The 16,442-nt window shown below is 48.8% G+C and overlaps 2 protein-coding genes across 14 annotated transcripts; one reads left to right on the top strand and one right to left on the bottom strand.

The window, feature by feature from the left end:
* Window positions 1–377: 377 nt before the first annotated feature.
* KLC4 (kinesin light chain 4) lies at window positions 378–12,726 on the bottom strand. Of its 8 annotated transcripts, none has more exons than XM_077161849.1 (17): window positions 12,537–12,694; window positions 12,060–12,117; window positions 10,632–10,914; window positions 9,923–10,153; window positions 8,348–8,429; window positions 7,526–7,745; window positions 6,954–7,041; window positions 5,875–5,976; window positions 5,478–5,651; window positions 5,035–5,134; window positions 4,831–4,883; window positions 4,520–4,590; window positions 4,226–4,334; window positions 2,202–2,342; window positions 1,834–1,949; window positions 1,447–1,510; window positions 378–809 (listed from the first exon to the last, which is right to left on the bottom strand). In XM_077161849.1, exons 1-17 carry the CDS (start codon window positions 12,592–12,594, stop codon window positions 759–761), a joined length of 2,001 nt encoding a protein of 666 aa, XP_077017964.1. In that variant the 5' UTR covers window positions 12,595–12,694; the 3' UTR covers window positions 378–758. The 8 variants fall into 8 exon arrangements, with proteins under 8 accessions (XP_077017964.1, XP_077017967.1, XP_077017968.1 ...); XM_077161852.1 differs by lacking the exon at window positions 12,537–12,694 and adding an exon at window positions 11,600–11,681 and having other exon boundaries at window positions 11,948–12,237; XM_077161853.1 differs by lacking the exon at window positions 12,537–12,694 and adding an exon at window positions 11,600–11,676 and having other exon boundaries at window positions 11,948–12,237.
* MRPL2 (mitochondrial ribosomal protein L2) lies at window positions 12,247–16,214 on the top strand. 6 transcript variants are annotated; one of them, XM_077161861.1, is made up of 9 exons: window positions 12,275–12,319; window positions 12,759–12,818; window positions 13,324–13,477; window positions 14,054–14,222; window positions 14,840–14,981; window positions 15,095–15,210; window positions 15,287–15,397; window positions 15,674–15,747; window positions 15,958–16,214. In XM_077161861.1, exons 4-9 carry the CDS (start codon window positions 14,093–14,095, stop codon window positions 16,168–16,170), a joined length of 786 nt encoding a protein of 261 aa, XP_077017976.1. In that variant the 5' UTR covers window positions 12,275–12,319; window positions 12,759–12,818; window positions 13,324–13,477; window positions 14,054–14,092; the 3' UTR covers window positions 16,171–16,214. The 6 variants fall into 6 exon arrangements, with proteins under 6 accessions (XP_077017973.1, XP_077017976.1, XP_077017972.1 ...); XM_077161858.1 differs by lacking the exon at window positions 13,324–13,477 and having other exon boundaries at window positions 12,247–12,319; window positions 12,759–12,962; XM_077161862.1 differs by lacking the exons at window positions 12,275–12,319; window positions 12,759–12,818 and adding an exon at window positions 12,869–12,962.
* The last annotated feature ends 228 nt before the right edge of the window (window positions 16,215–16,442 follow it).

Genomic DNA, 16,442 nt, shown 5'->3' with positions numbered 1-16,442 from the left:
CTGAGGGCCCCCCAGGCCTGCTTAGACCTCCCTTCCCCCAAGCAGCTGGGAGGAGGAGGGGCAGCCACAGAGGGCCCCACAGGCTGGGAGCAGTGGCGCCAGGACTCCAGGGTCCTGCCACATGGCCACCACATGTCCCCAACAACCCAGTCCACAGCACCTTCTTCTTGGTTGGGTTTTGGGCCTCCTCCCCCACCCCCCAGATGCCTTCCTGCAGGCTCTGCTGGACAGGATACAAACGGGAAAGGAAGAGAGGAGAGAGAGCCAAGAATCAACACTCCTCCTGCTGCCCAATCCATCACTGCCCCTCGCTTTTCTGTGAAGGGCCCCAACACAACCCCAGCTTCCTACCCTCTTCAATCAGGACTAACGTGGCAGAATGGTTACCTGATTCTTTTATTTAAGAAAAGTGAAATCCATGGACCTGAAGTGAGGCAGCAGAGGAGAACAAGAGGCCACTGCAAGGGGGCTTAGTTGGCCAGCCCCCAAAACCTCTGACAGAGAAACCAACAGCAGTCTCCATTTTTAAGGTGTATAACCTGCTTCTTACCCACCTTCGGGGCCTCAGAGGTACCTACTCTAGAGGACCATAGGGTGGGGAGAGGGTGTCCTGAGAGTCCTTCCTGAGGAGGGAACAGAGACCCTAAGGGCAGCAGCAGTCCCCTGGTTAAGCTGCTCCCTCTTCACTGTTCCACCCTGGGGTGGGGAAGAGCCAGGAGCAATGGGGAATGCTGTGGGGGGCTGTGGGGGGTTGAATGTCAGCTGCTGGAAGAGAGGTTCATGGTACTGGAGCTGAGGACTCGAGAGACCTGAAACAGACAGCATCAATCCATCAGCCCAGGGACCTCAACCTCCCAAAGACTGTCCCCGGAGTTCATCCATAACATGGCTGCAGTCTATCTCTGAATTTAGGATTGAGCCTGTAACTTCAGCCCCAAGCTCTGGGACTTTGTTTAGACTCTGCTAGAATGTTCCTAGAAGCGACAATCTAATGGAGAAAATACCTGGAAAAACCATGTGAACGTTGGTATATACTCTGAATATGCTGATACAAGTGTCACTCTCCATTAAAATGCCATTAGTGTTCTCTCAAATGGAGATTATTTCATAGTTATTTTTCTTTTTTCCTTCTCATCTACTATTTAGTTTTCAAGGTGAGAAGTAGAGTGGAAGAGCAATTAGTGCCCAAGAATCATTCTTGAATTATGCATAATTCCAAAGAACCAGTTTAGAGACTATCGGTAGCTATTCCTCTCTTGAAGAATTTATTTGCTACTAACTCTGACCTAAAACTGTCCCCCCAATAAGCTGTCTGCCTGATTCCTAATGACTCCAAGTCCTTGGCTGTAGTCTTTATCCTACTCTTCCCATCTCCTCTCAGTGGGTTTGTCTGCTACCTGTCCTTTCTTTCTCACCCACCAATATGCTCACAAGGACCGCTCTCACCTGGAGGGCTGCTGCACTGGGTTGGTTCAGATAGTTTAAGGAGGCTGCCCGCTTCATGTTGCTACTACAATAGAAAAAGAAAAAATTGAAACTTCTCTTCTTGAGTGTCACTAAAGCTGCAAGCCTCTTTGGTACTGCCACCTGAGGCCTTGATTTTAATCACTCCCTCCCACCATCCCCCACACACTCTCTTCATCAGTAACCAGGATCTCCTCTCATACCCTCATACCCCCAGGTCACGATTTTGCCTGAACTCTCTCACAATAGCATTCCACTGATCTCCCCCATGGAGAGATCCAAGGCACTTCTCCATAGATCTGGAGCCAAGAGGAGTTGGACGCAAGGGCTCACTTGCCTGCTTTGCCATATCTTAACCTCATTGGGTACCTGGATGGCCGGGGCTCATTGCCCTGAAGCTTCCTCACTAGGAGCTCACTGCTTCGACGAAGCACATCCCGGATCTTGCCCAGAGAACCACTCCTTTGTAGGGTCCCACTGCCATCCTGTGGGGGAGGGGGGACAACTAAGGGGACCTCAAGCAGAATGGCTTCTGAGTCTACTTTTCTCAAAAACAAGAGCCTTGTCAAAAGCTGGCTCCCAGACAGCCCCGAGAGGAATGGGGCTAACTAGACTAGGATGGGGATCATAGGCCCTCATATCCTGCGTGAGTCTGGAGTAAGAAGGCAGGCTCAGAGCCTCTCACCACCAGCAGCAAGAGTGGGCACGAGAGATCAAGGGGCAATGATCAGACTTACCCCTGACCATTCCACAGCCACAGAAGCATCTTCACCTCCTTCAAATTTCACACTTCCCCCAGGGCCCTCCTGGGAGGTCCTTCCACTGTCACCCTCACCAAGCAGCTCTGCCACCTTGGTCTGGCTGATGGGGTCAGTGCCCTGGAAGGAAACAGAAGGAGCTAGAACTTCCTACTCCTTAAAGGACTCATCAGGACAGGGCTCTCAAACTGTTTGACCATCAGCCACCACAAGAAAAACATTCTACGTTGTGATGTCGTAGTATACACATACTAGAACAGTATTCACCTTTACTACTTACAATGTACTGATACATATATAGATAGATATGTATTTTTATTTTTATCCATGACCTATACTGAATTGATTTCATGATGCTCCAATGAGTCAAGACTCATAAGAAACTCTGACTTGGGGCTTCTCTTAACCCCCTCACCCACACCACCCTTCCTAAATAAATTCTTCAAAGGTCAGCTTGTGAGAGGGCAGAGCTTTCCCTTTAATACTCCCATTTAGTGAAGTAAATCTTGAACCTGGAGTCCTTGAACAAAGGACAGATTGCAGTGCGGTTGGAGGGGGGGAGGCAGGTAAGAAGACCCTTAAAAACAAGTATAAGGAGAGGATTTGTGGAAGATGGTAGAATAGGAAGCTCCAGGAGTCCATTTATCCACCAAAATAACTATTGAGCTGGTAGGAACTGTCTGAATCAACTATTTTGAAACTCTGGAGACTAGTGGAACATTGTACAGCATCCAGGGAAGAGCTCGAATTAGAGGCTCATACATTTCAGTAAATATTGGTAAATTTTGCCCTCCTTAAAGTGGCTACCATCTCCCACCCCAACCACATGGCAGGCAGCAGTGAGGGCTGCAGCCCTGACTCCTGGTATAGTGTGCTGGTACCAAAATGGGCTATAAGGACCTAGGCATCCAAAATCCAGGGGGTGGCAAGGGCTGTGTGTGGTATAATTGCTGATCACTGCCTGGGATCAGCTACTTTGGATGGCTGGGGGACTGACTCTGAGCATGGCCATTGTTCCAACACCTCCCCACACCCTCAAGGCAAAAATGACAGAGGAGTCTTAAAGAGGCAGTACCTTTTTTTTCTCTCTTTTCTCTTTCTATTTGAGAGCAAAAATAGTTTGGAAAAATCACAAACTGATGACTCTAGCCCTGAACAACAACAACTACCACAAAAAAATACCCAGGAGTGGGAGAACTAGATTTCCAGAGTTGTAACAATTAGAATTACATATGACCAGCAATTCCACTCCTAGACATACTCCCCAAAGACTTAAAAGCAGGGATTCAGATAACTGTATACCAGTGTTCACTGCAGTATTATTCACAATAGCCAAAAAGTGGAAGCAACCCAAGTGTCTATCAACAGATGACAAAATAAATGTGACATTTCCATACAATGGGATATTATTCAGCTGTTAAAAGAAGTTAAGTGCTGGGATGAACCCTGAAGACATCATGTTGAGTGAAATAAGCCAGACACAAAAGGACAAATAGTGTATGATTTTTCTTATAAAAAATACTTTAGAATAGCCAATTCATAGAGACAGAGAGCAGAACATTGGTTACCAGGGGTTGGGGGAGAGTGGAATGGAAAGTTATTAGTTTGAGATGATGAAAAGAGTTTGGAAATAGACAGCAGTGAAATTTACATAGTATAGTAGATGTACTTAATGTCAAAGAACTGGCCACTTAAAACGGTTAAAATGATTTTATGTTATGTATATTTTACCACAATTAAGAATAAATTATTGCTTTTAAATAAAAGGGCACACAGATGTGCCATACCATGTCAGAAAGAGGAAGTTACTTTTTAAAATATCATGATGGGAAATATGTAAGAAAACCTGAAATATAAATCTTAAAAACAGTCAACAAAAAAACAAGTATAGGGCTGCCTTGCTTTCCTGTCCTTCCTGTCCCCCTTATCAGGCTCTTCTCCTATTCTTGGGAGCCTCAGTGGTCCCCCATTCCCCTGACATCCTTCCCCTCTGGGTCTCCGACCTGTTTTCTGGAACGAAGAGCACATTCCTCCAGGGTCTCAGCTGCCTCCAGCTTTCCCTGGCGCCTGTACAGAGCTCCTAGGTTCCTCAGAGTAGTGTTTACCGTGGGGCTGTGGGGGGTGAGACCAGGAAAGGAAGAAAGAATAGGTTCAGAACAGGAAGCAGGAGAGAGAGGGAGCAGAGCAGAGCTCAGGCCTGGAAGGCCAGAGGGAAAAACCGAACAGTTCCAGGAGAGTAGGATCAGGGCTTGGATGGTGGGTTCAGAAGACAAGCTGGCTTCTAAGTGGCAGCTCACCTGCTCACTTTGCAGGCCTTGTACCAGCCTCCATACTCAGTATAGGGTGTGCCGCCATCACGATACTGGCTCTGCAGAAGGACAGAGGGGTAGGGGTGGGGGGCGGGGCAGAGATGAGAGGATAAAGGTGCTGGGGCACAAGATGGCAAGGGGTAGGGTGCAGGCTGGGCTGGGAAGGCACCATGCGATGGGGGGTGAGGGGCTGGTTTAGTACAAGGAGTAACAAATGGGAAGTGAGGGGCTGGTTTAGTACAAGGAGTAACAAGGAAACCCTGGCAGCCTCAGATTTCCAGGCTGGGCCCCCCACTCACTTTGCTCATTTCCTCCCGCTCCTCTGCATGCATCCAGATGGGCTTGTGGTCATCTGGGGGTGATACATGGGGTGGAGTGGAGGGAGATTAGAGAACTGAGATGGACATTACAGGGGGAGCCAGGGCTCAGAGACCTAACTCCCACCTTTTGTCTGCATTTCCCTTCCTCCCTGAAGCCTCCTTCCCCAGGCCCTGACCACTCACCATCCACAGACCCAAACTCCTGCACATGAGCACGGGTCAGGATCTCTTTGTAAAGCATCTCAGCTTCTGCATATTTTCCCTGTTTCAGGTAACAAGAAGCCTGGAAGACAGGAGGGCAAAAACACAGGAACAAGAGATGGAGACGGGGTCTTAGCCAGGCTAAAGGATTTCCACTTCTTGGCCTCTATAACTTTGCCCTGAGAGCCTCCTTATACCTCCTGTTCTAGTTGCAGGCTCAAGGATATTCCTACCCCACTCCCAAGAGGTTATGGAACTTCTGCCCTCCTACTGGAATGAAACAGACCCCTCATTCCCAAAGGCAACCCCACAGATGGGCATAAAGGCGAAGAAGGTACTATACCACACTATCACGCTTCCAATTCTAGGAGCCCGATGGCCCTTCCCTTTCCCTCTTTCTACCCGGTTTGCCGCTTCCTCCTTACCAGGTTGTTCTTGGTCCGGGCTACATTAGGGTTGTCCGGCCCTAGCTGCCCCTCATAGATGGCCAGCGCCCGCTGGTAATAGCGCTCCACGGCCTCATACTTGCCCTGGTTCTGGCACAACAGGGCCAGGTTGTTCAGCTGCTTTGCCACATCTGGGTGGTCGATGCCCAGGACCTAGTGGGGAACAAAAGAGCCAAGAAATAGCTATGTGTGTGTATGTGCGCACACACGCATGCACATGCAGGAAGTAGAGGGAAAGGAGTGATGGAAGAAGGAACAAGGGAGAGAAAGAAGGATGAGATAAAAAAAAAGATGAGAGAAAAAGGTAGATCAGAAGGACAGATGGTGGAGAAGGGCTCACGGTGACAAGGGAAGAAGGAAGAGAGTGCATGAGTACCTTTTCTCGAATTTCCAGTGCCCGCTGGCACAGGGGCTCTGCCTCCTTGTATTTGCCCCTTTTTCCATAGAGCACAGCCAGATTGTTGAGTGTGGCAGCCACCTACAAAGAGAGACCTGTCCCCATCAAATGCTAATGCCTGCAAAGGACCCACAAGAATCCGACACCCGGCGGGACCCCCATATTGTACACTCCACAACTGGGGGAAGGGGAAACTGCTGAATAGGTCTGAGGTTCTCTATGGGGGGTGTTATCGCCCCCTAGGGGAATTTGTGAGGATTGCCGGGGGCATTCTTTGGTGGTCGTAAAGACTGGGGGTACTCATTCCTTTGGGGAGGCGAGAATGCTACAGATGTTCTGCATGTGTGGGACAGCTCTTGTGTGGGACAGCTCTGCCAACTTTTAATGTCCTATCAGACATTTAAACACCGAATGAAGGCTTTGACATTTGGTGGGATGGAGAGATAGGAATTGTTTTCTGTGATACATCATCCCTGCCTATCATATGTCATAACAGAGAGAATTATTTTATACAGGCAGTTCATCTTTAAAACCACCATATTTCTCATTTTCTCCACCTTAATAATCTATCATTTGTCTTGGCATGCTACCCCTACTTAAGGTTATTTCTCCCTTTCTCTTATATCATATACAAATAAATCTGGCCTTTACTCTAATAGTAGCTTTTAATCTAGTGTCCACCTATGCTTCTGCTCTTTCATTTTTATAATACTTCTAAATTGAAATTTATTCATTATATATAAAACACCGTATCACTTTATTAAGCTTTCTAGCTAACACAGTTGTACTCACTATTATTTTAGTATAAACTACTTTCCTTATTTATTACATTAATTAGGGTAACATACTGACTTTTTTGGACATTTTACATGTAGGTAGGTAACATTATCCATAGATTAAATTTCAGGAAAATACTCATTATAAAAGGAGTCATTGGCTCAGAGAGTTGAACCTACTGCAATCACTGCCTGAGAGAAAGGAGTCCTTTCGCCTTCTTCCCTGAGCACCTCTAGAGAGGGGCCAAAAAAGAATAAGGGAGGACGGCAAGGAATACTGACAGCAGGGTGGTCTCGGCCCAGGGTGTTCTCCCGGATGTTGAGGGCATCATTCAGCAGGTGGGCAGCTTCCTTATACTTATTCTGGTCCCTGGAAGAGGACAAAAGAGATAAGAATTGCCCTGAACTCTGCCTCCAAGGCATCTTCCCTCTTTTGGGGGGTTGTGGTATATTCAGGCATTGGAACTCCCTTGAGGGGACAGGAAGCGTGGCGTGCACAGTGAAAGGTTCACCAGCCACCCCACCCCCACCTGGATGCAGAGAAATGCCAACCCAGGAGGAAGCCACAGGTTATAGAAAGCAAGAAACAGAAAGTGAGAGAGAGAGCGAGACCCTCCCTAAAAGAGAGACTAAAGACGCAAACAACCTGAAAGGCGAGTATTCTCTGAGGTGAAGGATATAGGTCTAGTAAAAGTGAGAGTTCTGGTACATGAGAAAACACCTTAGTGGATTATATCTAGGGGAGCAGGGAGAAGAGGTACAGCATGGAGCAAAAGTATGGGGGAGCCAAAGGACCACTAAGGTGGGAATCCAGAGGATGATTCCTAGCAATGGAGGAGGAGAGCAGTATTCACCGATACACCAAGGCGAGGATGTTGAGCATGGTAGCAACATCTGGGTGGCCACGGCCGGATGTACGCTCCAGGTCCTCTAGTGCCTGCTTGCAGAGTGGCACAGCCACTTCATAGCGACCCTGGGCTGCATACTGGATCACCAGGTTGTGCAGCGTCCGCAACCTTGCTGGGATCTCATATCCACCCTGCTGGGCTGCCACAGAACCCTGGCCACGGGACACTAAGCCATCCCCCAAAATGAACAGAAGATTCTCAGAAGACTCTTCCCTTCCCTTTGTTGCCTTGCCTCCCCACCCCCACGCCATGTCCTGTTCCCATGCATGCATCCACCCACTCCCACAAGGCCTCTCACTTGTGACCTGTCTCACCTGCTATTCTTTTGCCCACTACCTTGCACCTGTGCCCATCATAAGCCCTTTTGTCCACCCAGTAATTCATTCATTCAACAAACATTTACTCAATAAGCATGAACCAAGAGCTATGCCAGGAAGACCATGTTGCGAAAGACCTGGTTCTCTCCGTTAAAAAGTTCATGCTCTTCCTATTTCAAGGCCATTCTCCCACTAGACTGAATTCCTTAATGGCAAGATCTGTCTTTTTCATTTAGCACAGCACCTGGCACATATTAAGTGCATAATGTATGTCTGATAAATAAGGGGGAGGTTGAGGAAATCAGAATTCTAGACCCAATCCCCACTCCATCTCCAGAAGAAATGGAGAACCGATTTCTGGATGGTGAGAATTCTGTGTACAGGGTAGGTCACAGCTGGCACCAGCCTCCTGCTGCCCCTCTTCACCCTCCAACTCCAGAAGGAGGCTCACAGCCATTGCTGGGGTCCTCTTCCTCCTCATTGGGAAAGAGGTCATCCAGGGAATCCTTGGAGGCATCACCCTCCTTCTCCTCCTGGCAGAGACGAAGCAGCATGTCAGGGCCAAGATATCCCAATAGCTTCTTCAGGGTCCCTTCTAAGCCATGAAATCACTGTCACTGACAGAAGGAGTCTAGGAGAAGACTCTTATTCATGCCTGCTCCCCAAGGAAGGCAGACGTGGCCCAGCCAAACTCAAGCCTCTCGTTTGTAAAAACCAGAAATGCTTTGGCCAAAATTTCATGACTTTCCATTCCTTCATATTCAGAAAGCTTCCTTCCCAACTCCGCTCATTCTCTAGTCCCCTCTCCCTCCTCTTCAACCCTTGTAATTATAGCTCTGTGTGTTTACACTGATTATATGCCTGTCCTGTCTCTCCTGAAGGCAGGGCGTGTGTCTGACCTTATTGACAGGTACCTAAAGTCTCTAGCTCAAAAAATAAAATAAAATAAAATCTCTAGCTCAGCCCTGTGCCCTTCGCCTGCCACTGCTCACTCTGGACTTAATGCCCACTCCTCACTGTCTAACCCACTTCCCACAACTGGCAAATTTGCTTTCCCTCAGCAGGAATTTCAGTCTTGTACAAACACCTTCAACCCTCCTGCCCAGTTTCATTTATCTGTGTCTTATGTAAATCATCTCACTTTCCCTGGGACTCACCAGCTTTCTAGCTCTGGAGCCTTGTCTGTGACCCACCCTTCCCACTCCCTGTTCTAGTAAGCTCTGCCTTCACCTCACCACCCATCAAAATCCATCCCAACTCCTAACCCATTCAAATTAAAAATCCAACCCAAATTCTATTCATTTTTGTACCTCACTCCTCTATCTCTGAGAATCCTTCTCAGACCATTCCAGCTCTCAGGAACCTATCTCCTTTATCTCCTTGGAATTCCTGCCACACTGGCTGGATTCCTCGTCCAACACGGAGCACGTGTTGCTTTGCATTGTCACATGTAATATAGCCTTGTACCTGCAGCTATATTATAATCTCAAGAAGGCAGGAATTCTCTTTTATAGTTCTTTACATTTCCCCTATGCACCTCTCCTTGCATTGTAAATACAGCACAAAGCCATATAAATGCCTGTTGAGGAGGGTTAAATTTCACACTTTTTTTTTTTAATTTCACACATTTTGAGAGCAAACTTTAGGAGGATCTTGCTCATCTGGGCTGTGCTTTCCCTAATTGTAACACTTAGGCCTCTGGATTACAATTGTCCAGGTGCTTGTCTGACTCCACCCTCCGCCCACACAAACCTATAATTGTGAGAGCAGGGACTAGCCTGCCTCATTCACTGTTGTATCTCCAGCAAAGTGCCCAGTGCCCAGTACGTAATAGACATTTAATTAAATGTAGATTGAATGAGTGAATACTGTTTCCCCCTTTCTGTCATGTCAGGACTGACAAAGGAATTCTCCCTGATGGGAAGAGGTTGGGCAGAGCTGCTGGTTCCCTCAGATGATGGGTCAATTGCCCTCATGTTTGTGGTGACTCCCAGCTGCCCATCCCCAGCCAGCCCTGCCTGCTCACCGTGGTGTGCCCATCCTCATCATACTGCCGCAGCTGCCCCAGGAACTCCAAGTGCTTCTTTTCCTCCTCCAGCTGAGCCACGGCCTGTTCACTGCGCTGCAGCCGCTGCTGGGTGCCTGCCAACTCGTCCCGGAGCCACTGGTTCTCCTGACACAGCCGCCGTACCTGAGCCCGCAGTTTCTGTTTCTCCGACTCCACTGTGCTGAGGTGGCTGGCTAGAGCTAGCATCACCTGGATGGGCATATCTAGTGAGCGCCAGCCTCTGGATGAGACTGCTCAAGGGCAAACAGGAGGAAAGCCTACTGGGAGGCAGCAAGACTGGCAGAGGCACAAACGGGCCAAGGGGTGTAGATGATGCTAGGGTGTGTAACAGTGGCCCTACTTTCAACATAAATACCCTGAATCCAATTTCTCACCACCTCCACTGCCACCACTCTGGACCAAGCTGTATTGCTTTTTTCTCCCAATTCGAATGTAAGCTATAAGACAGCAAAGATTTGTGGCTATCGGGTTCACTGATAAATCTCCAGTGACCAGAAAATGTCTGACATATAGGAAAGACTTAACAAATACTTACTGAACAAATGAACGAATGCAAGCATCTAGAATAAGGTGATTCCAATTGGCCCCAAACCTCCCCTCAGACTCTAGTCTGATACTTGCTCCTCTGTTCACTTTGGTTTGCATGGCACCACCTCTACCATCTCACCTGGGCCTCACTTAGCCCCAGCTCAATATTTTCCATGGAATGGCGCAGCTGCCGGGCCTTCTCATGCACCAGCCCTTCCTCATGGCCTCCCTGCTGCAGACACTCGATGGTTTGGGATAGGCTTTGCAACACAGCCTGGTGTTCACTGTGTAGGGCCTCCAGCCCCTGGGTCACCAGCCGAGTGCTCCCTAGGATCTCCTCCTGGCTCAGCCGATGCCCTGCAGGCTCATCCCGCTGGCCCAACACCAGGCCCGACATCCTTGCCAGGGAGTCCTTATCTGGGCTAGAGACAAAAACAGAATTCAGCTAGGGCAAGGGAGAACAAGAGAGGCTGAACTCTCCTTGGTTAGAGGGTAGCAGGGATCCAGGTACAAGCACGAGAGTATGGGTGACCCTCTGGCTTAGTCGGAGAGGGAGAGAGAAACCAGTGGGGAGGGAGCTTACAACACTAATCACAAAGCTATGGATGTGGGCAAAGACAGAGGGAGGAGGGAGGAATTGAGTTAGATGGAGAAAGACCAGAAGGAATGAAGATGTTTAGAACTAAAAGGGTTATGGACTTAGGAGCATTGCAGAAAGGGAGTTGGAGAGAGCTTGGGTTAGGAAAAAGAATCAGCAGGTGAGACACAGCATTACAGGAATCACAGAGGTATTTGGGAGGGCTGCAAACAGGGTTAGAATAGACAGGAGACATACAGAAAATAGTTCAGAGCTTCTGATAAAAGGGAAAGAATAGATATCAAAGTTAAATCATGGAAGAAAATTAAAAGAAGAAAACAGGAGCCTTCATATCTGAGAACTCAGGAGAAAGGACCCCAGAAGGTTCAAGGTCCTCTGGCTGTGTCACCCATGGAGCAAGACCTGCATCTCCAAAATTGGTCAGTTCTTTATCTTTCCCCATTCGCCTCCAACCCATACTTGCCACCCTCTCAAAATGGTCTTGTTTCTCAGCATTGAAATCCTCTTACCTGTATACAGAACTTCACTGCGGAGCTCAGGTTCGAGCCCGGAAGAAACTGTTCAGCAGCCAGGGATTCAGAAGGACCTGCCCTGCCCAAAGTCCAGAAGTCCAGGGTTCCCGCCCCCTCTCTCACCACTCATAGCCACCCAGAGGACAGGACATAGAGCCCCTCCCAGGGCAAACACGTTACCCTTGCCTACAGGTCTTCAAACACAACAATATCCCTCCCCCTTCCCCAGGACAGCCTCCCACCCCAGCCCTGGAGAACTACTTTCTCCCAAGAAGGGAGCGAGGGAGAGATCTGATCAGAGACCTAAAGAGAGGGGAGTATTTGGGAAAGGGTGAGGAGGAAGACCTGATCTTTCCTGGCCCAGCCACTTCCATGGCTTTGTTCCCCGGAGGCCAGGTTGGAGGAACTCTCTTGTCTCTGTCACAGTCACCTACTAACAGACTCTGAGAAGAGTCACCTTAGTTGCCTCCCAGTTGCCTGATGGTTCAGGGAAGAATGGCAGGTCTGCTGAGCGGCTGCGGGGTCACAGAGAAACGCGGCGCTGGGAATTGGTCTCCTGACTTGGGAATGGGGTTGAGGAGTGTCCCAGGCTGTTGACCAGTCCTAGGGCCCAGGGTGGGGGTAAGAGGAGATGGGCGGGGGCGGGGGGGGGGTAGTTCGAGTGGATGGCTGAGGTCTGCGTCGCGGGCTAGGACCCCACGGCCAGACAATCTCGAGGTCAGTGAGTCAGTTGGTCGCTCAGGGGGCGGGGCAGGCCTTCTGTCCGTCTGTCTGGATGCCGAGGGGCGGGGAAGAATCGGGGTGGGCGGAGTTTTGGAGCCGGTCTGGAATCGTATGAGGTCGGTGAGGGGGTTTGTTCATCTGTCCAGGAGTGCGGGAATATGATATGGCGGGGCCCTCCACACTGTGCCCAATAGTTAACTCTAAGACTCACCCGCAGTCTCTCGGTCTGGCTGCCGCCCTGGCCGGCACTGCCCCTTTAAATCCATCATGGCTGCCTCTCGAGGCAATTGTTTTGACGGCTCCGAGGGGCGGGGCCTGTTCCCCCGTCACAAGACATCGGAGGCGCCAGAGGATTGGCTCTGGCTCTCGGAGGAAAGGAGATGTGTATCCGGCTTGGTCTCCTCTTCTCTGCCCCCTTCTTTTGCGTCATTAGACATCGACGGCGCCGGGAACTGTTGGTGTCACCCAGGAGCGCGGCGCGGCCTGGCTACAGGTGAGAGTGGCGTACGGACTCCTGTGGATTCTGACCTCCCCTATGGCCCTACGGGCTCTGACCCGTACTCTGGGCTCCCTGAGCCTTTCGCCAGCGCCCGCCGCCACTCCCATCCCTTTCCCGAGCCTGCTCCCCGCCGCCCAGGTAATCTGCTACACCGGGAAATGAGGCTGTTTCTGTTCTGGCCTCTCGGGAGGGAGAAGCCTGGGATGGGAGATGGGGGATGCGAATCTGGCCAGGAGTCGCGCCGGCCGGTGACGTTGGATAAGTCACTCATCCTTAGCTTTCCCTTTTGTAAGATCGTGTTGCCCTATAGTGCCGCAGGTGTTTTTCAGACAAGATACTGGAGGCAAAAGCGCTTTGCAGATCTCCTATTGTACGATTTCAAAAATAAGTATTTACTGAGTGCCTACTATAAGCCAGGCATAAGTAATATTTATGAGCTTAAAATAAATGAACTGACAATCACTCTGTAAGTGTAGTTTTTACTGTTCCTATTTTACAGATAAGAAAACTGATAGCAGTCAAGGGTCACGCACCAAGTAGTGGAGCTAGCCAGTCTAATGTCAGAGCCTCAGCTTTTAACCATTATGCTACAAGGATGAGTTATTGCTGAGATCAGAGAAAGCAGGATAAGATACCAAGAATAAAGACCTCAGGTGAAAGTATCAGGGGGTCACTAGTGGGCTACGGGAATGAACTGGTGAGGCACAGGAAAGAGAGGTTGTAAACTTGCTCATCTGGAGTTATCAGCTGTGTATTTGGCAGATGGAAACACAAAATTAAAAACTAGACCAACCTAATCTTCAGTGTTGGGAGTCAGCATTGAAGACAAATGATCCCGCCACTCCATTTATATGTGAAAATTCCCAGAAACATAACATAGATGGAAAAATGGGATCAGTGGTGATGATCATATATGTTTCCTGGAGAAGAAGAGTTTTATGCCATATTTGGAAAGATATGCCTCAAGGGAAGAACATTCATTGAAGAAATACTTCAGAGGTGAAAATGTATTAAAGGAGGAGAGGCAAACAACACACATACATCTGAATAAACATTCTGCACTGGTATCTGTGCATATTGATGGGTGGTATGTTTGGACAGCTGGTTTGGGGCACTTTCAGGAACAAGTAGGCTACAAGCTAAAAATGGTCTGTGTCCTGTCCCTTGGTTCTCTGATGCTTCTCCTTCAATTAGCTTTCCTAGTTAAAGAGCTTTCTCTTTATCCCTAGATAATAAGCAATGCCTTCCTCCAGTCACCCTCTGCCTTGATGTTGCCCCCCTGCCGCCCAATCCTTACTTCTGTGACCCTCAATGCCAAGCTTGAATCCTGGAAGAGTCGTACCAAGTACACCATTACACCAGTGAAGATGAGAAAGTCTGGGGGCCGAGACCACACAGGTGGGAGTGAGGGCAAGAGGATTTAAGCAATAAAGAAGAAAAACATGATAGGACCCTAAGCAAGTATAGTTGTAAACTTATACCTTGTGGAACAGAGAAATGCAATCAAAAAGCATTTATTGGACTCCTTCAGCATGTAGAATGTATGTTGGAGTCAGAGTGGGATACAAAGCAACAGACAAGGTGGTCTGTACTTCTAAAGACAATCTAGATAAAGAAAACTAGCCATACACAGGAAATGCCATGACATTTTTCTTTACACCATTTGAAACTTTACAACAGTTGGAATTGTTGAGCACTGTTTTCATGTCTCAGTAAACGTACTGAATGTAGTAATTTGATGAGATTTTACACAATTTCAATATTTAATATCTTCCCTAATATGCTATGTTTTCATTTTTTTACTTTTCTTTGTTATATTTACCAAACTCCATGTAGGTACTTCCCCCCACTCCCCCTTACCCCAATATGCTGTGCAAATCTTTTTTTTTATTCAATTTCTACTTCTGCCATAATGTTGGGAAGCACTGCTATTGGCCAAAGGGTGGGCCTGTTCCCAGTACTGGAAGCTGAATTAGTCTGACCTGGTTCATGTCCCCAAACTGTCCTGACCACAGGCCGCATTCGAGTGCATGGCATTGGTGGAGGCCACAAGCAACGCTATCGCATGATTGATTTTCTGCGTTTCCGGCCTGAGAATGAGAGCAAGCCAGGACCTTTTGAGGAGAAGGTCATCAACGTCCGATATGATCCCTGTAGGCAAGTTTGAGATATGGGGCAATGATGGTATATCTGACTGGCTGCTCTTTGGCTTCTCAGAAGACACAGAGCTGCCTTGATGGCCTGCTCAACCATCCCTTACCATTGAACAGGTCAGCAGACATAGCTCTGGTAGCTGGAGGCAGCCGGAAACGCTGGATCATTGCCACAGAAAATATGCAGGCTGGAGATATAATCCTGAACTCTGATCACATTGGACGGATGGCAGGTGAGGAATGGTTGCCAGATGCATGTAGGCTGGGAGGATGCGGGAATTCTTGTGCTGATGAAATTCCATCTTTTAGTTGCTGCTCGAGAAGGGGATGCACATCCTCTTGGGGCCTTGCCTGTGGGGACCCTCATCAACAACGTGGAGAGTGAGCCAGGCCGGGGAGCCCAATATATTCGAGCTGCAGGTATGGAAAGAGATGCTGCCTGGCTCCCTACAATTTGGAAGGCCAAGACCTGTGATCACAATTCTCTGAACCCATAGGCCATTGACAGAAAGAAGGGGAAAACAAGGAAAATGAGGATGTGCTTATATTTTGACCTAAAACATTATATGCGTCCTGTTTCAGTGTATCTGCTCCTAAAAGACAGCCAGAAGTATGTGGGGTATGGCCCCTGTGTGAACCAACCCCTCCACCTCATCCTTTTTGAAGGGTGGCAAAGCTGCCTTCTCCCTTTTCCAGGTACATGTGGTGTACTGCTGAGGAAGGTGAATGGAACAGCAATCATCCAGCTGCCCTCTAAGAGGCAGATGCAGGTGTGTATGGGAAGGACCAGCGAAGGAGGAATTTTTCATATGTACCTTTTCTGTCCAGGGATGGCTCCCAGATGTTTTATGCTAGGAACTGCCTCAAGCTGGGTCTGCCCTTTTCTGCTACGTGATTTGGCATGCAAGAGTCCATGCCCTCAACATTATGAGACTCTTTCCTCCCTCTGTTCATTGTCCTCCATCTGTTTTCTTTGTCAGGTGCTTGAAACGTGTGTGGCAACAGTGGGCCGAGTATCCAATGTAGATCATAACAAACGGATCATAGGCAAGGCTGGGCGGAACCGCTGGCTGGGCAAGAGGCCTAATAGCGGGCTATGGCACCGCAAGGGGGGCTGGGCTGGCCGAAAGATTCGGCCTCTACCCCCCATGAAGAGTTATGTGAAGTTGCCATCTGCTGCTGCCCAAAGCTGATAATTGATATCCCTGGAATCTAATAAAGTGGTCTCCCTCACCTATTTTTATCTGTTGTTTTTATTGGAGGGGAGGGTATGGACTGGACCAGGGGAGAAAAAGACAGAAGCGTTGGGTGAATAGAAGGAAAACGACCAATTGTTGCAAAGACTGGGGCTTCCCCCCGAGTTCCTTTATATGCAGGGGAGGATGGGGGAATAAACGATCTCCGAGGTCTTCCCCAGTTCTGACTTGCGAGAACGGGGAAGGGACTTCCGGCGGCAGGAGGGAGG

Source organism: Tamandua tetradactyla, chromosome 5 (genome assembly GCF_023851605.1).
Source record: "Tamandua tetradactyla isolate mTamTet1 chromosome 5, mTamTet1.pri, whole genome shotgun sequence".
Lineage (NCBI taxonomy): Eukaryota > Metazoa > Chordata > Mammalia > Pilosa > Myrmecophagidae > Tamandua > Tamandua tetradactyla.
Note: the sequence above shows the minus strand (reverse complement) of the source record. Positions and strands in the feature narration are given on the sequence as shown.